At 42.5% G+C, this 25,745-nt stretch overlaps 2 protein-coding genes across 2 annotated transcripts; both read right to left on the reverse strand.

Annotated features, from left to right (window-relative positions):
- Positions 1 to 8,036: 8,036 nt before the first annotated feature.
- On the reverse strand, positions 8,037 to 8,573 carry LOC136489099 (UPF0481 protein At3g47200-like). Its single transcript, XM_066485826.1, has one exon. The coding sequence runs from the start codon at positions 8,571 to 8,573 to the stop codon at positions 8,037 to 8,039; it is 537 nt and encodes a 178-aa protein (XP_066341923.1).
- Positions 8,574 to 13,705: 5,132 nt separating this feature from the next.
- LOC136489100 (UPF0481 protein At3g47200-like) lies at positions 13,706 to 14,445 on the reverse strand. The gene is made up of 2 exons (XM_066485827.1): positions 13,879 to 14,445; positions 13,706 to 13,720 (listed from the first exon to the last, which is right to left on the reverse strand). The coding sequence occupies exons 1-2, from the start codon at positions 14,443 to 14,445 to the stop codon at positions 13,706 to 13,708; spliced, it is 582 nt and encodes a 193-aa protein (XP_066341924.1).
- Positions 14,446 to 25,745: the final 11,300 nt, after the last annotated feature.

A 25,745-nucleotide genomic window follows, 5' to 3' on the forward strand; every position in this document is an offset into this window, starting at 1 on the left:
GAAGCAGAGCTTATACAACTAAGGACATAAAACTGATAGTAACTTCAGAAATGCATAACTAGAGTTCTAATCATCCAACAAATATAATTCTAAACTTTTTAGAAAGATTATTAAGTTATTTATAACTTTGTTATTATCATCAATATATGATTTTATGTTTAAATAAGCCAAACAATATAATCATTCAGATCTATTCAGAGCACATGCAAAAGCTGACAGCAAACTTGTAAAATCTATAACTCCTAAACCAACAGGCCTAAAATCATAAAATTTTAGGACAAGCAAGATAAGGAATTTATCTACAACTTTGGTATTAAACACATTCATAAAAACATCATTTGCACCATTAAGTTATCATAAGAACAGAAAATACATATGTAGTCATTTTAGAATATAACAATTTAATGTTTCACTTGTTTTGCTAACAAAGAGCATACACACATGAGCCATTCAAGAAATTCAACCACCACTAACATACTTAGCAACACTTTATTGAACACCAATCATTGAAAGCATCACCAAATACAATTACAAGCTTTATCTATAATTATGCTTTTATTAATCCTTTCACCTAATAAACATATATATAAATTTTAGTGATATATGAGAACAACTAGTTTGGGGCTGAGATTTTTATGAGTGATAGATGTCATCAAAACATGGCTACTACATGGATTTCACATGCTCAGGTTTTATAATTTAATTACTATGAAAAAAACAAATTGCTATTGCAAGAAAACATGTAAAAGCAAGATAAATCTAAAGATCTTTATTTTCTATAAACACATAGCCATATTATGGTTTCTCATGTCACAATATCACCATGCAAGGGCAAAGGAACCACATTTCACATTTTTGCATATATAAATTATTTATAAACCATTTCAAGCCATTTATCAAGCATTAACATGTTAAATTCATAACTCAGCTATAAATGCACCAAAAGTTATGGAATTTGAACCAGAGCACACACATGCCATAAGTATACTAGCATAAAAGTTTAGGTAATTTGGAACAATACAACAGTATGATAATAGCAAGCAAAGCAAGCTAGAATTAACCATTAATCATGATTAAATCAAAACATCATAAAAATAGTGATCAAATAACATGTTTAATATTTTTCTTAGTCAGCACATGCCAAAACAAGACTCACAAAATTGGAATCATATTTTTAGGACATTCCTACCTCGAGATAAGCATCTGACAAACTTAAAAGGATTTCTAAAAGCACTTTATAAGAATAAATAAAAACATCAGAAACTTTCTACTAACACATGTCATATTATGACTCCACTGCATATACCAACTCTCAAGCATTTCAAAAAGTCTTTATTTGCTATTTTATGTTTTTTCTATGATTTATTATGATTTTCAAAGTTTTAGCCAAATAAATGCAATAAAGGGAAACACATTTGCACCGAGGACCCCAAACTTTCACGAAAACAGGTTCCAGCGAACATGTCCTTCTAGGCACTGTTCATATGAGTCAACAACTTTGTAGTTAGGCCCTTCCCTTTCGTCAAATTCTTGCACAAGGTCCTTCACATGACTTGGAGCAGAGGATGCCCGTGAGCTCACCGTTTAGGGTCGAAGGAGGCCATGTCGTCAGGCAAGGAGTGGCGGTGGAGCATTAGGGGACCAGCATGCAACCGTGGGTGGCCTCGGCCCGGCCTGAGGTGGCCCTAGGTGGCGTAGCCATGGTAGCAGGTGGCAGCGACAGCCAGTGCTTCGGTGACAGCAAGCTGTAGGTGGCTGCCCGAATGGGAAGGTGGCGTAGAAGAGGCAGTGCTGAGTGAGGAGGTTGAGGGTGAGACCGGATGGGATGGAGGGGCTCAGAGGACGAGCGAGGACGGTGGCTATGGAGCTCGGTCGACAGCCATGGCGGCGTCTGTGCGCGCGGCATCGAGGGTGAGGAAGAGAGTCAGCGAGCGCCAGGGAAGGAGAGAGCGAATGAGGGAGGCTGAGAGAGGGCTCAGTCGCTCAATATCGAGGCAGCAGTGCCTGTAGAGATGGGGGCGCACGACATCCATCCACGTTGGCCATGTTGACATTGCATCGAGCACGTGGCATGCGGTGAAGTGGGCAATGTGGGAGCCAAATTGGGCTAGATACGGGCCGATTTGGACCTTGGGCCAAAGAGCAAAGTTGAAGCCCACCTAATTGTCTACAAAACTCATTAAGGATGCCTAGCCATTAGAGCTCTCCATTAGCAGTTAATTAAGCCCAAATTTGACAGTGTCAGCAACTAATCAAGGGTTAAGCTTCGCTCTGTTTGTGCTCCAATTACTTGGTCCAAACATGGTCAAACCGATCCCAACCTTTTGTATGTCCTTCTTCAAGATGTAAACTCCAACTTTTATATTTGTCTCAACTTGAGTTACTTAACAAAAATCTAAGAACGCGAGATGCCAATCATCATTGCCACTGAAATTCCAGACAGCCAAAATTTTGAGATCCAAAACAGCACTGGGTTCAGTTTTGAGTCCTTAGTTTGACTAAGTTAGGGACCAAACTAGCTCATGACCCTTAAACAAAGTTTGTTCTGCACACCTTGCTCTGCAACTTTGGTTAAAGGATCATGGACTGGTTCAGCTTGGTTAGAAAGATACAATTATCCAAAGTGGGGTACATGAAACTAAAACCGAGATTCAGTTAACTCCTAGAAATAGTTAGTCTTTGCTGATTTTAAAACTAACTTTGAAGATCCAAATGAACTCCAAACTTGATGAGACTTGCTTCATTATTTCCAGCACAAAGTGTACTTCAACTCATATTAAGGAATCCAGTCGAGTTACCATATGAATTTGGAAGATAAAAAATCACAAACATGTTAACTTGTCGGCCAGGGACAGAAAAATCCTAGAGACCAAAACAACACTGTATCCAAACTTGAGGCCACTGTTTGAGCCACTTAGGTGTTGAATCAGGGCTTGGTCCAAAAATAAAGTTTGTTGTACTCCATTCAACCTTCAACTTTTATTTAAGATCCAACTCCATATAAACAACCCAAATAGTTGGTCAACATAGGTCAAAACCATATCATGAGAAAGACAATTTTAGCCATTCCCACACTTAGAAGCATTTTTTTGACATTTGCTCAAAACAAACCCTTCATGACTTTTGTTCATGAGTTGAAGTAGAGTTGTTTGAGCAAGGTTGCAAGGTTTGGTCGACATCCCATGTTCCCATTTACCTGATGAAGCAATTCAAGAAAGATTATAACTCATTATTTCATGTGACTTCTTGATTCTAAACTTCATAAAACTTTTCCAATAGTCAATATAAATGGAAATAGATGTGAGGCACATGAAAAGGGGCCACTTACACATTACTCAAGCATACCTCTGAAAAGGGTCAATATAGAAGCAAAGGTGTGTTGTCCAAGTTTAAGTTGGGGCTCATTCTTAGAGAGTTGATCCCAACACCTTTGTCACCATATACAAGTTTGAACTAGAGCTCTTGATTACCACTGAACTTGTCATGTTGGAGCTTAAACCCACTGCTTAACTGGTGACAAACACCTAGGGTGTTACATCAACGTCATGCTGAAGGTGGCGATGGCTATCTTAGCTTCCAAGAAGATCATGCTGTCGAGCCAAGGTAAAGAACTACAAGAGAATCAAGATGGCGATTAGCACAAGAAGTAAGGTGGGCATCATGGTGATGGAGTTTGTGGAGATGGATGAGTCCAAACTTCTCTATGTTGGTTCAATGGTCTTAGAATGGTGTCTGTTATGTTCTGCTCATTTTGTATGGTATCTGAAACTGTCGTATGGTGTAATGCTAGTTAGTGGTAAAGGCTTGGTGATGCAACTTTTCTCTCCCTAGTTAAGTATCCTCTTACGCTGGAGGTTAAGCGTAGTCTATGGGTTAGTTAGTTCACCTCTTGCGCTGGAGGTCAAGCGTATCTCCTGGTTCTGTCTCATGTTTTTTCTTGCTCCTTAAACATTATAATGATGCTTGTATTTCCGTTCTATGAATGGGAATGGGGATCACCCAAACCTATAAAAAAGAATAGTTGGGGAAGAAGAGAGTAGCAGCTAGTAGCGAACCCGATAGATGGGGTGACGGACCAGGATCCTAAGGGTTCTCTTACCGGGTTAAGTACTTGAAATGGATTTGGGTCGGCTCACGATCAACTTGAAGGCATGAGACAGGGCAGGGCATGTACACCAAGCTAAGCAGGACCTAGTCAGATTCTAGGAAGTTAGCTTCTGTAATAGAGCTAGAACTCTTCTATTGTATCTGACTAGGACTCTTCATCATTGAGTTCTACGTACGCAGAAGCCAACCAAACATTGTCCCGGGTAACCCCATGACGTGTTAACGGTCATCAAACACCGACATGACCACAAATTTTAGGCCATGGTTGGCTTGGCTAGCTACCAGCAGCGGTCCCACCTCTTCTCGGATCGTGCTTCGCACCGACCAGGTGGTCCCATTCCTCGCGGCTCGGCTCACTCGCTTCCCGCGTTTGCCAATGGCCCACTAGAAAATATGAGCAAAAGTAGCGTGCGTGGAAGAATTGAAGACACGACCTATAGCTTAAGAATGTTATTCTCCTACCACTACACCACAAGATGCTTTGTGTTATAAATATAATATTTTTATTACTAAATTTATGAAATCATTTAAGTATGATTAAAAATATTGCCAAAAACATACTATGAGACATCTCAAAATATGAAAAATATACGTAATAGAGACAACAAATAAGAAAAAAGCCATGTAAGAGTGGAAATAAAATTAAAACATCAAAGAAATATTGAAATAAAAAGGAAACAATAATCAAATGTAAATATGTGGAAGGCAAAATATAATACAAAACAACATAAAAATAGCAATAATCAAATGTAAATAAGTTGAAGGATAAATAAAATTAAAACATAATACGAAACAATGTACAAAAAATGGAATAAAAATCACAAAGAACATCGCATGGATACTGTTAGAACAACATAAAATATACAAAGAACATCTCGCGGGGACTATGTGAATACTCAAAGATAATCGTGGAACATCTAATTTATACTAAGCGAACATCACGAAATACATTATAGAACACCATATGTATACTACGTGGACATCACAACAAGACATCTAGAAAAACACAAATAAGAAAATACATATAATAGTGGAAAGGAAAAAGAACATCTTGTAGATATTACTTGAACAATCACCAAACATATCACAGAACATCATCTCACAAGTACTATATGAACACTCAAAGATAATCATGGAAAATCTCAATTATACTATGACAACATTAAAAAACATATCGTAGAACATAACATGTATACTACACGAGCATCGAGCATCGAATATATCCCATGTATATATATATATAATAATTAAAAAAAGTAAAAACTAGCTGATAGGAAAAAGAAACAAGAAAAAAAGAGAAGACAAAGGATTAAATTCCTGTTAAATAAAAAGAACTAAAGGAAAACAAAAAGGTTGAAAGAAATGAAATAAAAACCCAAAGAATATTGAAAGGGAAAAGAACTAGAAGAAAGCAAAAAATATGACCATCGTTGAATTAAAAAATAAACATACACGAACAACATATTTATCGCATGGAATATGGAAAATAAACAAGAAATACATGAAAAAAGAGAAAATAAATTAATTAGAGTAAAATTGAAAATAAGATAATCTTAGAAAAACAGAAAAGAAAAGAGAAAGAAGAAAGAGTAGAAGAAAAGAATAAAATATTGTAAATAAACAAAAGTACATCATAAAATCACACATCTAATATTTGAGCATCATATGCATTCCATGAAATACAATAAATTTTAAAAGTAAAACATGAATATGATAAAAAGGAAAATAATTAATCATATTAAATGAAAATATAAAATATATTTAAATAAGAAAATCTATAGAAAACATAAAAATAAAAGATAATGAAAAATATAAGAAAATAAAGGTAAACAAAAAAAATATAATATCAAAATAAAAACAAAACAAAGAAAATAGTTAATTAGAGTAAAGAAAAATAAATAAAGAAAAACCAAATTAAAATAAAAATATAAATAAAAGACAATATAAATGAAAATGAAAAAAGAAATAGAAGAAAGAAAGAAGAGAAAAAAATGAACGTGTATACGCATCCGACCTGATCACTGACACCTTGGCGCGGATGAAAAACAGCCCCACACTTCGAGCGAGCCTTTGAATCGTGCGCTGGTCAGCAGGCGATTCCTGCCTCTTCTCCTTCCATCAAATGCCACGGAAGAGATAATTAGTGACTCGTCCCTTCGATAGCGTGAAAGCTCCACAATCGAAGTCCTCGCCGTCCTCACGCGCACTCAACATAGACTCTGGATCTAAGCATGGATTGCGTTTGCATCTATGGATTTGGCTGTTGGTTGAAACTGATTTACAGGGGGAGACATCAAGTAAGAAGGGAGGGCGAGTGCTAGCCAGGTCGAGTGTAAGTGAGGAGGACCAAAGAAGAGAAGATGCGTCGTGGAAGAGAAACTCTTGTATCGTGATGATGCAGTCAGGGAAGAGGGCGATTAGATGGACGTGAGCAAAGAAGGGCCTGATATTCCTAGAATTTTTATCGGAGTTTGAGGAAGTGATTTTTAATTTCTGATTGGATCAGTCCGATACAACCCAAAACTTAGGTCCTCTGTATTATCAACAAACTTTAGTTTTATAATAGGAGATGTGCAAAACAACTGTTTAAAAAAGGAGGTCAAGAGTGGAGTTTCTAAAACTCCAAAAAAGACTAGAACTTTTGCAATGCAATGTGGTTTTCAAAACTAGAATGATAATTACATCCAAACACCTTATAGATTTAAAACCAAACTATTTCACAAAATCATTGTATTTTTTTTCTAAAACAACAAAAAAACTTCGCATCCAAATAGGGTCTTAGTGGGTAGACAAGCAATCCAAACACATTACCTTTCAGTTCAAGACGGAAAAAAATTTTGGCCACTAATATACACAAGTTTTTAGTGCAGAAAAAGATTCCAAACAGGCCCTAAAATGTTAATGTATGTCTGTATCTGTATTTTTTATTAGACAGGAATCCAATATTGTCTGTATCTTTGATGGTGAAACAACCTAATGGATACATCACTCTCGTCCATATATTCTAAGCTCCAGCCTGGGCTGTTCGGCTGATGGTTTTTACGGCTGATAAGCCAGCTGATGTTGTTTTGTTGTGAGAGAAAAATACTATATCATAGCTGATAAACCGGACTGATTAGTTTCGAAACTGGAGCTATACTAATTACCAAATTAACAGTAATCGAACCTTGTTCGTATACATAATTTTTTATTTTTACATGGGTAGAAGTTTGATGGAGACATTAAAATTTATCATGAAATTACACTACTCCCTCCATGTTCCTGAAGAAAGTCGTTTTGAGGTTGTCTTAAGTCAAACACTTTTAAAATTTTACTACAAATAAATTCTTTTGGAATTGATTTTGAAAATCTAAAAGTGGTGTAAGTTCCATCTCGAAATATAGTTTTATAAAAGTATATATTGAATATAGTTTATAAATATTTTATAGCAAAAGGTTGTGGTCTAAGTTGTTTTCGGAGACCATGTCAATGTTCAAAACGACTTTTTTTAGGAACATGGAGGGAGTAATTATTATTTTTACTCGGGTAGAAGTTTTATGGTGACATTAAAATAGATATATCACTCGTCCACACATTCTAAGCTCCAGCCCATGAGTTTTGAAACGGGAGCTATACCAAATTGACCCTAACCGAACCTTGTTCATATACATAAGTTTTGATTTTTACTTGGGTCGAAGTTTGATGGAGACATTAAAATTTATCACAAAATTACACTGACTGAATGGTTGATATACATAAACACCATATATGTTGCAGGCTCATACTGTGCCACAAGTATTTTACTCACCAAATTACATGTACTGCATCACAAACAGTACGTAAACTGGATACAGAGTGCAAGTTTGATGCATGACAACATGCGTGTTCATGTATACACTTAAGATAGAAACCACGCTTGTGGAGTTGTCTTGTGATGTATGCTCCATCCTTCAGGGTTTGTAGAAGCCCATGACAGAATAAATGGTCTGCAGGAGGGTGGCGATGAGGAGGATTGCAGCAGCCATGAGGGAAATGAAAACCCACGGGTTCCTCATGTAGGTGTACCGGAAGATGGCCCAACACCTGTTCCAAGGCCTCCCGCAATGTGCATTCACCTTTCGACGAATTTCGTGCAGCCTGCTGTATGGGTTCAACACCGCCCCCCTGCTCAGGTTGTTGAACAGCTGTGCCGCCTCTTTGTCGCTGCTCAACAAGTTCTTGATGATCCCTTTGGATCTCAGCAGTGCGACATCGCTTTCAGAGTTAACGATGTTGTCCATGAAGATCATATAGTCTGTCGCCTCACTCCTGGCGTCACTATGTAGCCGTTCAAACGCCATCATATTAAGGAAGATTTTCGCAGTGCCATCATGGCCAATGGAGATTGTTGGTAAGCTAAGCACACGACTTTTGTAACCCATGACATTAGTGTTGTTGCACTTCCTCAAATGGATCCCTGCTTCTTTGAGTTCTACAGCACAGTGCATGCTCGGCTCCCACTTCATTTTTGTTCCTTGTGTGGCCGGATGGAGACCACAGAAGTGTTTATGATAAATGTCCAGGGGGTGGAGACACAGTTTGTCGTCGACAATACGATCCCTTTGCTTGTCTTTGTCCTCGAGTGGGTCCCACACAAAATTAAGCACCAAATTATTGATGTCTCTTGCGCTCTATGATCATGGTTGACAAGGAGATAGTATAAGAGCCAAGGTGACATACATGTTACTATTTCTGATCATAAATATACGTTTATATAGTGCTGTTCTAATAATTAAGTCAAACATTTTTAAAAAAAATTGACCATCAATTTCTGTCCTCGGTAAAGTATGTTATATGCAAAAGACAGAAAACCTAGTTGAGGAGCAAAGACCAGCCTTGTGTAATCTAAAATGAATGGACACCTTAAAATAGTCCACTAAACACATATTGTTGCAGAAGCAGTCTGTAGCCTCCATTGGAAGTTATTCAACAACCAGGAAAGGCAGCCCTTGCTTGGGGCCCCTCGGGTCAAGTAAGAAGCATAGGGACTGACAGAGGACGTTCGGAGGAAAGGACCTTTGAAGATCAGCGACCCTCGACCACAGGAGGAATGAAGAAGGAGAGTAGAGGGGAAGTTCAGGACCGAGTGCTTAGAAGGCCAATCTGATGGTCCTAGATGAGTTCCAAGACGACGAAAGAAATGCGAATCCTAAAGCACTGCCTTGTACGAGGATGGGAAAGATGCCGGGAGACTGACTGCTCAAGGAGGGGGTGATTTGGAGGGTGGGGAATGGATGGAATATCAAGATCTGGGCAGACCCATGGCTCCCTAGGGATGTGACCTGGAAGCCAATTACACCAAGGGTAAGAAATTTACTATAGCATGTAGAAGAGCTGATTGACCTGATAACTGAACAATGGGACACTCAACTCCTGTCTCAAACCTTTTGGGAGATTGACATCCGGATAATCCAGTCACTACCCAATCAAGTGGAAATGGAGGATGGAGTGGGTTGGCACTATGACAACAAAGGTCTTCGGTTCTCACTACGATCTGCTTATTAGGTGCACAGAGCTGCAGAGGCAAGAAAAGCACAGAGAGCTAGGCTGGGGGATCCGAGGAAAGTCGAGCAAGGGATGATTTCTGGAAGCAGCTTTGGAAGATTGAAAGCCCACCAAAAAGTTTAACATTTTCTATGGAGACTAGGCCACAATATCTTGGCTGTAAGGAAAGTGCTTCAAAAACGGGGCATGAAACTTGATACTAAGTGTTGTATGTGCGGAAGGATGGATGAGGATGGTGGACACCTTCTGTTGAAATGCGAAGAGGTGAAGGGCGTATGGCGTGAGCTGAACCTAGAAAATGTGCCCTGGAACCTTGCTGAGGCCGGGTCCACGAAGGAAATGATGGAGAAGGTGCTCAAACTGAAGCCTCCTGTGCAAACTACGGTCGTCCTGTTGCTATGGATATGGTGGGGGAAGAGAAACAAATGGAGGGAGGAAGGCAGACGGAGTCATGACTGCTTCTGAAACTGACAGACTGAATGCGAATCCGGCTAGGCGCCTATTGTCAGAAAGTCGACAGATTAACAGATGGAGGAAGCCTGGACCGGGAGAGATCAAAACCAATTTTGACGGAGCTTTCATTACCTGAAGTGGCGATGGGGGATGGGGCTTCGCGGTTAGAGATGAGACTGGTGCCGTGCTGAAATCGGTGAAATCGGGGGCTGGCTGGGAAGAACACCTGCAGGATGCTATCCATGCTGAACTCCTAGGGTGTGTGGTCGGACTGAGAGCGGCTGCTTCCTTGGGGATTACGGTGATTAACCTTGAAACAAATGCTCTGATGGTGAAGACGACAATGGAAGAGGATGACTACCTCTTGTCTGCCATGGGGGGGTGGGGGGGGGGGGGGGCGTGATCACAGAGCTCAAGCATTTACTAGCTACTAAGATTGCTGGTTTCTGGTTAAATGCATGTCCTCGTTCCTGTAATAGTCTAGCGCATGAATTAGCTGCTATTGGTTGTAAATTGCCCAGTGGTTCCCAAACTACTTCGGATGATGTACCTCGTGAACTTGAGGCTCTGGTGTCCAGCGAGTCAGCTGTGGTGATTGAGTAATATTAAGTGCATCGTTTCAAAAAAGATTCCCTAACAATTGGGCCGCCCGTTGGGACAAACTACAGCGTGTCGTGCACAAAACGAGCAAAAATGCCCATGCCCGATATTATATTCTAAGAAGCATAAAGCAAAAGTAGTGTGCGCTAAGCATGGATTTAAATAGCGGGCTATAGCAACGCTATAGCGCCGCTATAGCCTCTGGAGAGAGCTCCCGCTATGCTATTTCTATTTTTCCGCTATATCATTAATAACCACTATATTATGCTTTAACGTCGCTAAATTGATTAGCTGTGACTTTAAAATAGTGCTGCTATTTCAACTTTAGCTTTTAAAGTGACAATCTACTTATTATATATTTATCTTTTACTGTTAAGTTGATCTTTTAGAAAATTGAACACTTGAGTCTCACAAATTGTGCTATAATGCCATATTAAATAATATTCCCTAGACTCCTAAAGCCTTGAAAACATATTGGTGTTCAGTAATTTTCACGATTCTTGTGTTTTTATGAAATAATTACTTAATTTTTTTATGGTTTTCTTAAAAACCGCTATCTGTCATAGCTCCGCTATAGCTGCGCTATAGCTTTATAGCTTCTGGAAAAAAGATGCCGCTATTTACAATAACCCACTATTTTAAACCTTGGCGCTAAGGCTCAGAGGGATGAAGAGATCACATCTAGGTTTCGTCCCTATGTTCTTCCACCTCTATATTCCCTTCGAAGAAGTCAGGGCTCTAGAGCTGCAGCATTAGCTGAAAACCCTATCGGGCCTCATCATAGTCTGAGCCCTGGAAGAAATTTGTGCCACCTCTTAGGTCAGGGCCCTCTCGGAGATGTTCTAAAAAAGATTAATGAAGACCTTAGAAAAGACTCCTTCAATCTATATTGTCCCTATCCAGAAATACAACGTTAGGTGATTCTTGAGCGAACAGACACGCTCAAAGTGTTTGCGCCCCTTGACACGAAGCACAAGGAATATGGCACAAAAAGTTATGTATGGTGCAGTTATATCCACATACCTGGCCGCCCCCTCATCAAAGATAATGACCGTTGCCATAATCCAAACTAGGCTAGCTAGTTATCACCCTTTTCGTGGGTAGGGTGAATAGTGGCTAATGCGCTTCACTTCTCAAGCCAAAGATGCCACGTTTTGCCATGTAGCATGGGCATCCTCCCTGTGGATTGTGCTAAGCTTCTGCACCTTCCACTCCAAGCTTGCACCTTGTTAGCTCCTTTTTCTCACAATCTAGCTTTCGGGTAGCCTAGATGGCCCCTGCATCTGGTTGCTTTCGGGCAAAACCTTGACAATCTACAAGCTAGTGGTGTTCTCTACAAAATCAATGGTTTTTGTCCTAGCGGGGAATGGAGTTAAATGCGGAGGGAAAGATGATTGAGGCTCCTGGGGTAGTGAAAGGTTGAAGGTGGACAACCTGGATGCCCAAGGAGAAACAATGCAATTAAGGAGCACTTGGGTAGGGATCGCTCAAAGAATGTCATTGGCCTCATATCAGAGCAGCCTAGCCAACACCACAACTATGTTTAGTATTGGAAACACTGGTGTGCACCTTCATCATTGACGCGTTCGATGGCCTAGGAAACCCAGCGCATGCATGCCTCTTCCATGGCAGCCTCAAGCACATTCTAGGTGCCATCCATCTCCCTCATCGATTGTCTTAATGTGTTTTGTTTTTGTCATCTATGACGTCTTCTCCTTTGTGCCACTATCATATTGGTGTGCCCTCATGTGCCAGTGGCTTCTTTTGCGGCTCTACACTGCCTTCGACAACCTTGAAAGCCACATTGATGAGAATCCTCATGCTACTTCCGCTCATGCTCCATTAACTAGACATTGGCACAAAGGGCTACAATCTCCCTTGAGAAACATTCTTTGACTCAAGCTATAGTGTAGGGAGAGTCTGCACCACTTTTGGATTGAAGGGCATAGGGGGTAGAGGAGATGAAGGGATTCCAATTAGGGTGGCTGGGGAGTGGGAATCATATTGTACGGGCCGGTTAGCCTGATGCCGTGGATGTGTGCTCTAGATCTAAAGGGGAGCATGGTGTAGGCATGGATGGGAAGAAGCATGCCTCGGGGAGTGGGGAGGCATACAAGATGCTTATTAGCTGCTCACCATGGTCGATTTCAACTTTGAGGAGTAGATCAATCGAGTGGCCATTTCTGTGGTGAAAAGCAGAGAAAGAAATTATCACAACAACTAGAGATGGAGATCTATGAACTCGTCGTTGAGGATGCCTTGACCACGCTTGACCTTAGCCTCACCGTGCTGAACATTGGGCCCGCGTTCGTCGGTCCCATGGCCATGCTCTGTGCACTGGCCCCACATTCACCAGCACAACCCTTCTACTCACCGGCCCCACCACCCATCATCATCACCTCTTTCTGAACCATCGGTATTCACAACTCGAGCGGACTGAATTGCATTTATCTAGCCAGTGTTTTCTATCATATTGTGAGCTGCGTGTCTGTGAGTGGGAGAGAATAAGGCATGAGGGGCATTTGAGGTAGTACCACAATATGGTGCACATGGGCTAGATGGTGTTCCGAGCATACAAAGTGGGGTATTGTTAGATGATGAACAAACTTTAATGGTTGGGTTACAATATGACGAATACTAATAGTATATCTCTGGACCATAATAATTGTAGTGGCATGATTCCAATCATCATTTCAATAAATACTCCCTCCGTTCTAAATTATAAATTATTTTGATTTTTACATAAGTCAGAATGACTTATAATTTAGAACGGAGGGAGTACATATTAAAGACCCATAAAGGGTCCAATGCGAAACATGACAATACAGATCTTAATATACTAATTGGAATGTCTTCAAGTGAGTCTCCAATCTCCATGTTAATCCTTAAATGTGTTTGAACTTAGATGTGGATAAAAGGGTTTACAACAACTAATAAGATTAAGATGACAAATTAAGATTCCAAAAATGTAGATTAACCAATGTCACTAAAAGTAAAAGTTGATATAACTTAAGCTAAGGTTTCAACTAAATACATACTGAAAATCACATAGAGCAACTTAAACATAAAAACACATATAGAGTAATTGATAATCTATCACAACTGGATAGAAATTATAGTATATTTAAATATATAGGTATGTGTTATGAATAGTACGCTAAAAATACATAAAGTGCACTAATTAAATGTACATACCAGAAGTGGCGTGCCGCGCAAAATTTCTTCAAGCTTGTACAATGCAAGCAGAGGAATCTGGTTCTCAATTACGAGCATATCACACCGGATGCCTACCCACAAACAAAGCATGCCATGCACGCTGAAGACTGGATCGTTGGTCGCGTAATCACGAGGTGCTTCTTTATCTGAAACCGCCTTCAACATCTCCAACAAGAAGCACCCGTCTAGCAGCATTATCTTCACAAAGAGGTGTCTCTCTGCTTTGCGCCATTTGTCTTCCAGATTATGATATGCGTTCAGCAGCTTGTCTATGACCCCCTCAATCGCGGTGATGAACTCACTGAGCGGCTTGCCAGACCGCTTGACTATATGCAGCACCGCTCGTTCCTTGTGCTCCTCCATGTCGGCGAGGTGACCCTCGCCATGGTGGAATGGACCTAGTGACACCAACAACGGCCGGTAGTAGGCGGCCTGCTCGCTGTCGGTGGTCATATTCTTGACCCACTCCGGCACCCGGTAGATCGAGGGCTTGCTCCAACGCCCCATCTCGCCGAACAGGTCAGTTTCCACTAGCCTCTTCTCCATGTCTACTACCCAGCTTGGACTGGAACTAGCACTATTGACAGGCTCCCTGTCCATCTGAAACTCGTCAAGATGGATGTTGTGTGGTTTCCTAATAATGCCTAATGCGAGCAGTGGCCCTCAACTCAATGTGTACACAGGTGCGATGCGCCCTACATATATATATAGATAGAATAGGAGACCGGCAGTTTCTTACGGACGTATAGTCATACTTAATCCAGAGGCCAGGAATAAACTTTAACAAGATAAGCACGAATGAAGATAAGAATAAGAAAATGCATTTGTGTGAAGAAACAGTTATGTGTCGGCGATTCGGATTGGTTCACAACGGCGTCCCAAACGGCTTAATAAAGCAAGGCATTTGTGTGACAAAAGTGATTGGCATCGCTACAGAAAACTTGGTAGGAAGAAGATAGAGGAAGCTTCGGGTTTGGGGCCTTCGATGACACAAGCAAAGCACCTCGAGGAGAATATTTTTTTAACACTTTTTTGAAACTATTTTCAAATATGACACTTTTTTTTTCTTTCTAAAACTAACACTTTTGGCCGCGCCTATTTGCATGGCGCGGCAAAATCACGTTGCCATGTCATGCATGGGGGCGCAGTAGAAGCGATGATGTAGCAGCGACCAGGGCCGCTGAACGCTGACGTGGCCGGGGCTGCCGCGCCGCGGATCTGGGCGCGGCACGGACGCGCCATGGAGGCTGGCGCGACAATGCTCCCGCCGGCCACAACACTTCACGTGACCGACCGCTCTCTACAGCGCGCTTCCCCTGTTTTGTTCAACCACGCACGAGTGTGTCAGGCAACAAAGGGCACCCAAGATTCACCGATGCGCCGGTCGGGTCGGTAACACAGTAACACCTGCCGCCGCCCTGCCCTGCCGACTGGCCCAGTACACAACACTTTTTCCCCCTCTTCTCTCTCTCCGGGTCACGCCTCATGGAGGCGTGTGCAGTGCGTGTGTTACTCGTGATTTTTACTTAGAACCAGTCATCAGAATTACATATATTATTACTAGTGTTAGGACGACACCAGTACCTTGCATCGGCGCACTAATCTTTTTTTTTTTGTATGTTCATTCATCCTGCATGCACCAGCACCAGACGGATCCATTGTTTATTTCTTTAGGAAGTACATGCATGACGATGGATGCTTTGTCATGCACAACTCGATTGATCAAATCATTTTCTCTATTCTTTTTGTTAAAAAACGTAGGAGCAGACTCCCAGGCGTTACTGCGTTACCGACCTGACCGGCGCATCGGCGAATCTTGGGTGCCCTTTGTTGCCGGACGCACGCATGTGTGGCTGAACAAAACAGGGGAAGCGCACTGCAGAGAGCGGTCGGTCACGTGAAGTGTTGTGGCCGGCGGGAGCATTGCTGCGCTAGCCTCCATGGCATGTCAGTGCCGCGCTCAGATCCGCGGTGCGGCAGCCCCGGCCATGTTAACGTTCAGCGGCCCTGGTCGCTGCCACGTCATCGCTCCTACCACGCCCCCATGCATGGCGCGGCAACGTGATTTCGCCGCGCCATGCGAATAGGCGCGGCCAAAAGTGTTAGTTTTGGAGAAAAAAAAACAGTGTCATATTTGAAAATAGTTTTAAAAAGTGTTAAAAATAAAAAAAAAATACCTCGAGGACGACAAACCACAATCAGTATCTGAACTGTATGGTGTCATACAGAAATTTTGACGCAGATCACATGAGGAGAGCAGGAGAAGAAGCTAACGTTCGGTCACAATTAATTGCAAAAAGATCAAAACCAAAATTGGAATCGACCCAAAACAAACAGCTTCGAGCAAAAGCAAGGGCAAAGTATAGCTTCGCTCCCTAGGATCAAGTTTTCAACCAAGTGCGCACAAATGCAAGAAAGCTACTTTTCAAGAAAAAACACGCTACCAAGAAAGAACATGTAATACTCATAACACAACAGGTGTGCAGCCTAATTATATATGGCAAACGAACGGCACACATAAAAATGTGTCCTAAAATAAATAAAAGCATAGAAAAAATAGAAGAGGAAAAAAACCGGCTAGCCAACCCGGTCGTAAACTATACCTAATTATTAGCCTGTGAGGACTGAGATGATAATAGATCAACTCATTCCATTCCCAAACCAAATAAAAAAGTGAGGAGTGAAAAAAAGATAGGCCATCTTATTCCTCAAACCAAACACAACCTTGATGCTCCATGTGATGCCGACACCTGCGTGATTGGTTGGAGACTTGGAGTACTCACCCGCGATTAGTTGGGGAGGGAGTTGCATGGTGCTATTGCGCTACGCATCCTGGAGAGCATGTGTGGATGTTGGGATAAAAGCGTGTGTGGCGATTTGCTAGAATAGGTATATAAAAATCCAAATCGAACAGGAAGGCGGGGTCGCACAATGGGTCGTGAAACCGCTCATTGCACAACGGTTTACTAGTCCGTCTCCCTTCCATGATGCCGGCGAGCCCTGCCCCCGCCCACCTCAAACCACCGCCTAGGCCATCAGTGACCTCCCCGCCCACCGTCCACCCTCGCCGACAACTCATCGCCCCCACCACCTGCACCGCCCTTCCCAACGTCCTCCGCCACCCGCTCAGTGGCACCATCGCCGCCTCGCTCACCGCCCTCAACCCGCTACCAACGCCATGCCAGCCGCTACCCCGGGCCCCTCCTTCTAAGCCCGCTGGCCATGGATGGTCGCAATACCTAAAACCCTAACTGCCGCCTCGTCCACCACCCCGGCCACGGCGACCTCACCGCTGGCCATTCTACCCACTGCCCACCCCCTACCCCAACCCCGCCCCTTTCTTCCTCAATTTCGGCCACGGGTCGTCGTCTGAGCCGCTTCAGTTAGCGGCGCACGTGCACCCGATCGTGATTGGGTTACGCGTCACACATTATCTTGGTCTCGCACTTGCCATGTAATCTTGACTTTTGCCTTTATGTACGTAGTGTGTCATTTCTTGTTACTATTGCCCTAGTTCTTTTTTTAGATATTGTATTCCCCTCCTACAGCTCGACAAAGATGTATTCGTATATATATTTGTAAATTCAGTTTAGATATGCATTATTATGCCAATGATTTTTGAAGGGCCGTGCCATACCCACATGTATATCGTCTAAAGTAACGGTTTTGTCATTTCCCTTTACTAGTGTGCTCATATTTTCTTCTAATGGAGTTGCTCTTTCAGTAGTAGATGCGTGCGCGTCAAAAACGAGATACATATTATGACTTCGTCAATCTCAAGTTATGTTAGCTTAGCCTGAGCTCTAGCTAGCTCGTTATATCTATTGGTTCTTTATTTACTTTTTTTAGATAATGCGAAGAGTATCCAGCTTCATCCTCATTGAAGAGGAGTTAGACGAACTTATTACAACTTACTTAACAACTCTGGATAAACAAAGTTCTTGTAAGAAAACAACTGAAAACCCAATTTATAATCAAAGAAGGTCATCCATAGGATGCAAAGAGACTTATTGCCGCGGTCTCCAAAAGTTCAACAAGCCTCCACCAAGAGTGCTTGTTGAACCTCACACCGCTACAATTGGGCCCAGAACCAAAGCCAATGGGTCCCCTAGAATAACACCTGCAAAAGAGAATTGGTTTGACAATTATCGAAAACAACTTTGTTCCTTGTTATCTAGATTGACCATGTAAGGAAAATGGACCCTTCGTCCATTTAGTTTGGATTTTGGTGTTTGATGATCAACATGACCAAGTTGGACTAATGAGTTTGCAAGTGTTCATTTTATAGTCCAATAAGGTGCAAAAGTGATTCGGACTTAGGCGACGTGGTGATCCGAATGATTAACAGCTCAAGCAAGACATTAGAAGCTAAGAAGAAGACCTACAAGACACTCGAAGTCCAAGGCAACAAGGATGAGTAGAGATGTAGTGGGTAGAGATGTGGTGTTTGAGGAAGGAGAAGCTTGGAAGTGGGTACTGAATTTAGGGAAAATTCAGAATTTGTGCTTGATGAGACTGTAAGTGAGACAGCACAGTTGTGGAGTCGTGGCGCTCTAGGTGGTGATAACCATGAACACCATCCAGTTGATGACTCAGGGGGTGCATCTGGGAGTGTGCAAGCTACTGGAGATGTAGTGGGTTCAATCCAACAAGGAAGTGAAGCATTGTCTGACATTGTTCATGGTCAGGCAACAGATACAGAGAACTCTGTGAGTCAAGGGGCAGAACCAGATCAAGATCTTTCTGATGATGCAATGGATGTTATTCATGATGATGGACCAGTTAGATTTAGAAGTCAGAATGAGGTGTATCAAGATTCAGTAGAAGTGGATTTAGATTCAGATACTGAAACAGAGATCAATGCTCTGTTGGCAGTGATGGAGGAGCCATCAAGTTACTCAGATGCAGCTGGTGATAGTGACTGGATAGCAGCAATGGACAGTGAAATTCAGTCTATTAACAAGAACAAGACTTGGGAGTTAGCAAAGTTACCAACTGGTCACAAACCCATTGGACTAAAATGGGTGTACAAACTGAAGAGGAATGCAGAAGGTGAGGTAGTGAAGCAAAAAGCTAGGTTAGTTGCCAAGGGTTATGTTAAAAAACAATGCATTGATTTTGAGGAGGTTTCTGCTCTAGTGGCAAGGCTTGACACTATGAGACTGATTCTGGCAATGGCAGCAAATAGAGGTTGGAAGGTGCATCATTTAGATGTAAAGTCTGCATTTCTGAATGGAGAGTTGATTGAAGATGTGTATGTGTCACAACCTGAGGGGTATGTGGTGAAAAGCAAGGAGCAGACGGTGCTTAAGCAAAGCAAAGCATTGTATGGGCTTAAGCAGGCTCCTAGGGCCTAGAATGTGAAGCTTGATGGAAATCTGAAGAAACTTGGGTTCAGGAGGTGTGCAACAGAACCAGCAGTGTATACGAGAGGAGTTGGAGTGTCAGGAGTAATTCTTGGTTTATATGTTGATGACTTGATAGTGACCGGGGGAGATCCAGCAGAAATAGAAGTGTTCAAGCAGCAGATGACCTCAGAATTTGAGATGAGTGACCTAGGCTTGTTGTCATTCTATTTGGGAATTGAGGTGGATCAGCAGGATGACTGCATTACTATCAAGCAATCTAGCTATGCTAAGAAGGTACTGTTGAATATAATATGGGCTTGGCCCATATAATATTTAATAAATCAAATAAAACTCTATGGTACGTAACATTAAGTATTGTATGGCTTAATACCATACGGGATTTTGACTGAACGCTGACTCAGCTTATATGGTTGGAAATTATTCATCTAAATTGAAAAGTTGAGAAAAGGATAAAGGCGTGCCACACGCGCGCGTGCCGCCGCCGCCGCCGGCCGGGCCGTTGGCACGGGGGCGTGGCCAGTCTTTTGCCACTTAAATCCACAATATCATGGGAGTTTCGCTCTTTGATGGTGGAGGCGAATTGACTGCGTCAGTTACCGTCCCTTTCGCTTTCCGTCTCCTGGGATTCTCTGCTGCCTTCGTCTCCTTCCCCTGTCACAGCCATATATCCGTACCCCCGTCAGTCTGCACCCGTACACCGCAACCGCTCCCGAGAGAATCTACATCTCCACAGCCCTCTGTCTTCCCCGTCTCGTATCTCTACGCGCACGGAGTAGCGGGAGAGCAGGTGCCTCCGGAACCCTCGTCCGCGAGAGAACCTTGCACGGGGTGCGCGGCGATTAGGTTATTGGGGAGCGATCCACGACTGCTCGTCCAGATCCCGTCTCCTTCCCGGTGATTGCCCACGGAACCGCAAGCTGTCTTCTTCCTGGTGATTCGTTCGTGGGACAGCACTGCGAACATCTTCCTGCATCGACTGTGGTCCGCGACTTCGAGCAACGCACTATGTCGACTAGTGCGAATGGAGCCTCCGATGCCCTTGGCATGGGACCCTCCGCTGGGTACAGTCTAATCTCTGTGATTTTTATACTTTGTGTTTTTACTGTATTCACCAGTATGTCGTCTCTGCATGCTGTAGTGTTCATAAAAAATATACAGATACACATATATGTCATCACAAACCTGCTGATATTATTTTTCTGGATTAAACTGATAATGAAATTGCCTAAATTCCTAACAATCTAAAAACATAATGTTAGGCAATTTTCTGTCAGTGGTTTTGCTGCTGCTTTGAAGCCAAATAATTTTGATGGCAAGAATTTCATGATATGGCATGCCAAGATGGTAGTGCACTTCATCCCAAGTATGAGAAAAACTACATATCTTGCACATCAGGCAAAGAGTTATGGGATGCTCTTAAGGCAAAGTTTAGGGTTTCTGATGCTGGCAGTGAGCTGTACCTTATGGAGCAGCTGTATGACTGCAAAATGGTTGAAAACTGTTATGTGGTTGAACAGGCTTATGAGATACAGGCGCTAGCAAAGGAACTAGAACATTTCCCATGTTTTTTGCCCGACAAGTTTGTGGCCGGCGGTATAATCGCTAAGCTGCCACCTTCTTGGAGGGATTTTGCTACTTCTCTAAAACACAAGAGACAAGAGTTTAGCGTGGCTGAGCTTATTGGATCTCTTGATGTTGAGGAGAGGGCGAGAGCAAAAGACAATCGTGGAAAAGAAGTTGAGTCTTCCGCCGCCAATATGGCGCAGAAGAAAAACTCATTTGCATCTCGTAATAAAAAGAAGAAAAACATGCAAGAGAACAACAATGCAAAGCCTAAGCAAACTGCATAGTTTAAGAAGAAAAACAACAAGAAAGGTGGAGGTTGCTTTGTTTGCGGGAGTGATGAGCATTGGGCAAGTGCGTGCCCAGACCGCAAATATAAGCAAGCAAAGAAATCAGCAAATGTGATCATTAGCGAGACTGGAGGAGGAACATCTGGGTATGGTAATTCTTTACCCTTTGTTCTTTTAGTTTGTCTTTCACCTGAGTGGTGGATGGACATCGGTGCTAATATTCATGTGTGTGTTGATGTATCTTTGTTTATTTCCTATCAGGTCGGCAGGAGTGGAGCCTTGCTGATGGGAAACGGTTCGTATGCGCGTGTTCTTGGTGTTGGTACGGTCGTTCTAAAGTTTACTTCGGGAAAGACGATGCTATTAAAGAACGTGCAGCATGTCCCCTCCATCAAAAAGAACCTTGTTAGCGCTTCTCAGATGTGTCACGATGGCTTTAAAATTGTGCTTGAGTCCAATAAATGTGTTGTGTCGAGACATAAAACATTTATTGGAAAATGTTATGATTGCGGAGGCTTGTTTCGCTTATCTTTGCTTGATGATGTATGTAATAAAGTAGTGAACAATGTTAATGTTTCAGATGAGTCGAATATATGGCATTCACGACTTTGTCACATTAATTTTGGCTGTCTCACGCGGCTTGCAAATCTGAATTTAATCCCAAAATTTAACTTAGTCAAAGATTCTAAGTGCCAGGTGCGTATGCAATCGAAGCAACTGCGCAAGCCTCACAAGGCTGCTAAGGCGAGGAACTTGGCACCATTAGAACTCGTTCATTCTGATTTATGCGAAATGAATGGTGAATTGACTAAAGGCGGTAGACGATACTTCATGACATTTATAGACGATTGCACTAGATTTTGCTACGTGTATTTGCTAAAAACAAAAGATGAAGCGTTGCATTATTTTAAGGTCTATAAAGCCGAGGTAGAAAATCAACTTGAGAAGAAAATCAAGCGTTTGTGGTCCGATCGCGGGGGGGAATATTTCTCAAATGAATTTTCTGAGTTTTGCGCGGTGCATGGAATTATTCATGAGAGGATGCCACCATACTCACCATAGTCCAATAGGATTGCAGAGAGAAAGAACCGTACTCTAACTGATTTGGTTAATGCCATGTTGAAGACTGCCGGACTATCTAAGGAATGGTGGGGTGAGGCTATATTGACAACGTGTCATGTCCTGAATAGAGTGCCCACAAAGAACAAAGAAATCACACCATTCGAGGAATGGGAGAAGAAGAGATTAAATCTCTCTTACCTACAAACTTGGGGTTGTTTGGCAAAGGTGAATGTGCCAATAAACAAAAAGCGAAAGCTTGGACCAAAGACTGTTGATGGTGTCTTTCTTGGTTATGCTATTCACAGTGTGGGTTATAGATTTTTAATTATAAACTCTATTGTTCCTGTGATGGTTGTTGATACAATCATGGAATCTAGAGACGCTACATTTTTTGAGAATGAGTTTCCCATGAAAAATGCACCTAGCACAACTGGTCATGAATTTATAATTCCCTATGAGCATGAAAATTTTATTCCGATAGAATAAATTGAGGGACCCTATGTGCAAAATCCTGAGGAGGATGACATTATAGTCACCAGAAAAAGCAAGAGACAGAGGACTGCAAAGTCTTTTGGTGATGACTATATTGTGTACCTTGTGGATGACATACCAACGACCATTGAAGAGGCATATTCCTCTCCTGATGCTGACTTATGGAAGGAAGCAGTACGGAGTGAGATGAATTCTGTTATGTCTAATGGAACTTGGGAAATAGTTGATCATCCCTATGGGTGCAAGCCTATAGGTTGCAAATGAGTGTTCAAGAAAAAGCTTAGGCCTGATGGTACTATTGAGAGGTACAAGGCAAGGTTTGTGGCTAAGGGTTATACTCAAAAGGAAGGTGATGATTTCTTTGATACTTATTCACTAGTTGCCCGATTGACCACAATTCGAGTTTTGCTTTCCCTGGCAGCCTCTTAAGGTCTTATCGTTCATCAAATGGACGTTAAGACAGCTTTCCTAAATAGAGAGTTGGAGGAGGAGATCTATATGGATCAGCCTGATGGGTTTGTAGCAAATAGTCAAGAAGGCAAGGTGTGTAAATTATTAAAGTCATTATACGGCCTAAAACAAGCTCCTAAGCAATGACATGAGAAGTTCGACAGAACTTTAACATCTGCTGGCTTTGTTGTGAATGAAGCTGACAAATGTGTATACTATCGGTATGGTGGGGGTGACGGAGTCATTTTGTGCTTATATGTTGATGACATACTGATCTTTGGATCCAGCCTCAAAGTGATCGAGGAGGTCAAGGAATTTCTATCTAAAAATTTTGAGATGAAAGATTTGGGAGAGGCTAATGTTATTCTTAATATCAAGCTTCTAAGAGAAGGTGATGGTGGGGTAACTCTCTTACAAACCCACTACGTGGAAAAGGTGCTGAGTCGCTTTGGGTTCAGTGACTGTGCACCTGCTCCTACACCTTATGACCTTAGCATGCTATTGAGGAAAAATCGGAGAATAGCAAGGGATCAGTTGAGATATTCCCAGATCATTGGTTCGCTCATGTATCTTGCTAGTGCAACAAGGCCTGACATCCCATTTGTTGTGTGCAAACTGAGCCGGTTTGTGTCAAACCCAGGAGATGATCACTAGCGAGCTCTTGAGAGAGTGATGCGCTACCTAAAAGGGACCATGAGCTATGGTATTTGTTATACCAGACATCCGAAAGTGCTAGAAAGCTATTGTGATACCAACTGGATTTCTGATGCTGATGAGCTTTATGCCACAAGTGGATATGTGTTTTCGCTTGGAGGTGGTGCTGTTTCCTGGAAGTCTTGCAAGCAGACTATCTTAACGAAGTCTACAATGGAAGCAGAACTCACAGCATTAGACACTGCTGGATCTGAGGCTGAGTGGCTTCGTGATCTCCTTATGGATTTACCGGTTGTTGAGAAATCCATACCGGCTATTTCTATGAACTGCGATAACCAGACTGTGATTACAAAGGTTAACAGTTCCAAGGATAACATGAAGTCCACAAGGCATGTTAAGAGACGACTAAAATCTGTTAGAAAATTGAGAAACTCTAGAGTAATAGCGTTGGACTATGTCCACACGTCTAACAATCTGGCAGATCAGTTCACTAAGGGTCTATCACGCAATATGATAGAAAGTGCATCGAGAGAGATGGGTTTGAGACCCACTTAAAATTTACTATAGTGGTAACCTGTTCTATGTGATCGGAGATCCCATGAAGTAAGACGGTGAAACAAGCTAGTAGTAAATTATGAGGAAAGATCCTTAGTAAGACTCATTTCTGATGCATTTCTTTCCTTTCTGTAAGGCAGGCTGATTTTTACCTTAATGCGTTCCAAGTGGCTTGTCAAAGCAAAGATGTTGTCCTACAGAATATCTTTTGAGGAACACACCTATATAAGTCAGACTGTTGGTCATAGTCTATGAGATTTGGGTGATCTCTAAATACTCATGAAACGTACTGAAGTATGACTTATATGCTTCAAATAGAGGGGATGCCTTTTGCTGCCCAGTATCAGCTAAGGACTTTAGTGACATTCACCTCACACAAAACTATCAATTCAAGGCTTAGTCTATTGTTCAGTTGTGACTGAGTGAAACTATTGTTCTAGACGGATGTTCAATTTAATAGTCTCCATCGAAACACTGGTATATAAAAGAAATATGGTTCTGAGACTACTTTGTTACAAACCCTAGAGTTTGGTGGGGATTGTTGGATATAATATGGGCTTGACCCATATAATATTTAATAAATCCAATAAAACTCTATGGTACATAACTTTAAGTGTTGTATGGCTTAAAACCATATATGATTTTGACTGAACGCTGACTCAGCTTATATGGTTGGAAATTATTCATCTAAATTGAGAAGCTGAGAAAAGGATAAGGTGTGCCACACGCGTGCGCGCCGCCGCTGCCGCCGGCTAGGCCGGGTCGTGGCCGTGGGCGCGGGCGTGGGCCGTGGCGAGGCGAGGCCAGGCGAGGCAGGCAGGCAGGCGGCGAGCAGGCGGGCGTGGCCAGTCTTTTGCCACCTAAATCCACATTATCACGGGAGTTTCGCTCTTTGATGGTGGGGGCGAATTGACTGCGTCAGTTACCGTCCCTTCCGCTTCCCGTCTCCTGGGATTCTCCGCTGCCTTCGTCTCCTTCCCCTGTCACAGCCATATATCCGTACCCCCGTCAGTCTGGACCCATACACCGCAACCGCTCCCGAGAGAATCCACATCTCCGCAGCCCTCTGTCTTCCCCGTCCCGTATCTCTGCACGTACGGAGTAGCGGGAGAGCAGTTGCCTCCAGAACCCTCGTCCGTGAGAGAACCTTGCACGGGGTGCGCGGCGATTAGGTTTTTGGGGAGTGATCCGCGACTGCTCATCCAGATCTCGTCTCCTTCCCGATGATTGCCCACGGAATCGCAAGCTGTCTTCTTCCCGGTGATCCGTTCGTGGGACAGCACTGCGAACATCTTCCTACATCGACTGTGGTCCACGACTTCGAGCAACGCACTATGTCGACTAGTGCGAATGGAGCCTCCGATGCCCTCAGCATGGGACCCTCCGCTGGGTACAGTCTAATCTCTGTGAT

The sequence above is a fragment of the Miscanthus floridulus genome, chromosome 10 (genome assembly GCF_019320115.1).
Source record: "Miscanthus floridulus cultivar M001 chromosome 10, ASM1932011v1, whole genome shotgun sequence".
Classification (NCBI taxonomy): domain Eukaryota; kingdom Viridiplantae; phylum Streptophyta; class Magnoliopsida; order Poales; family Poaceae; genus Miscanthus; species Miscanthus floridulus.

Excerpts from the sequence above, each read along its gene's own strand:
- LOC136489100 (XM_066485827.1), bottom strand. The coding sequence starts at position 14,445 with ATGGAGAAGAGGCTAGTGGAAACTGACCTGTTCGGCGAGATGGGGCGT.
- LOC136489099 (XM_066485826.1), bottom strand. The coding sequence starts at position 8,573 with ATGCACTGTGCTGTAGAACTCAAAGAAGCAGGGATCCATTTGAGGAAG.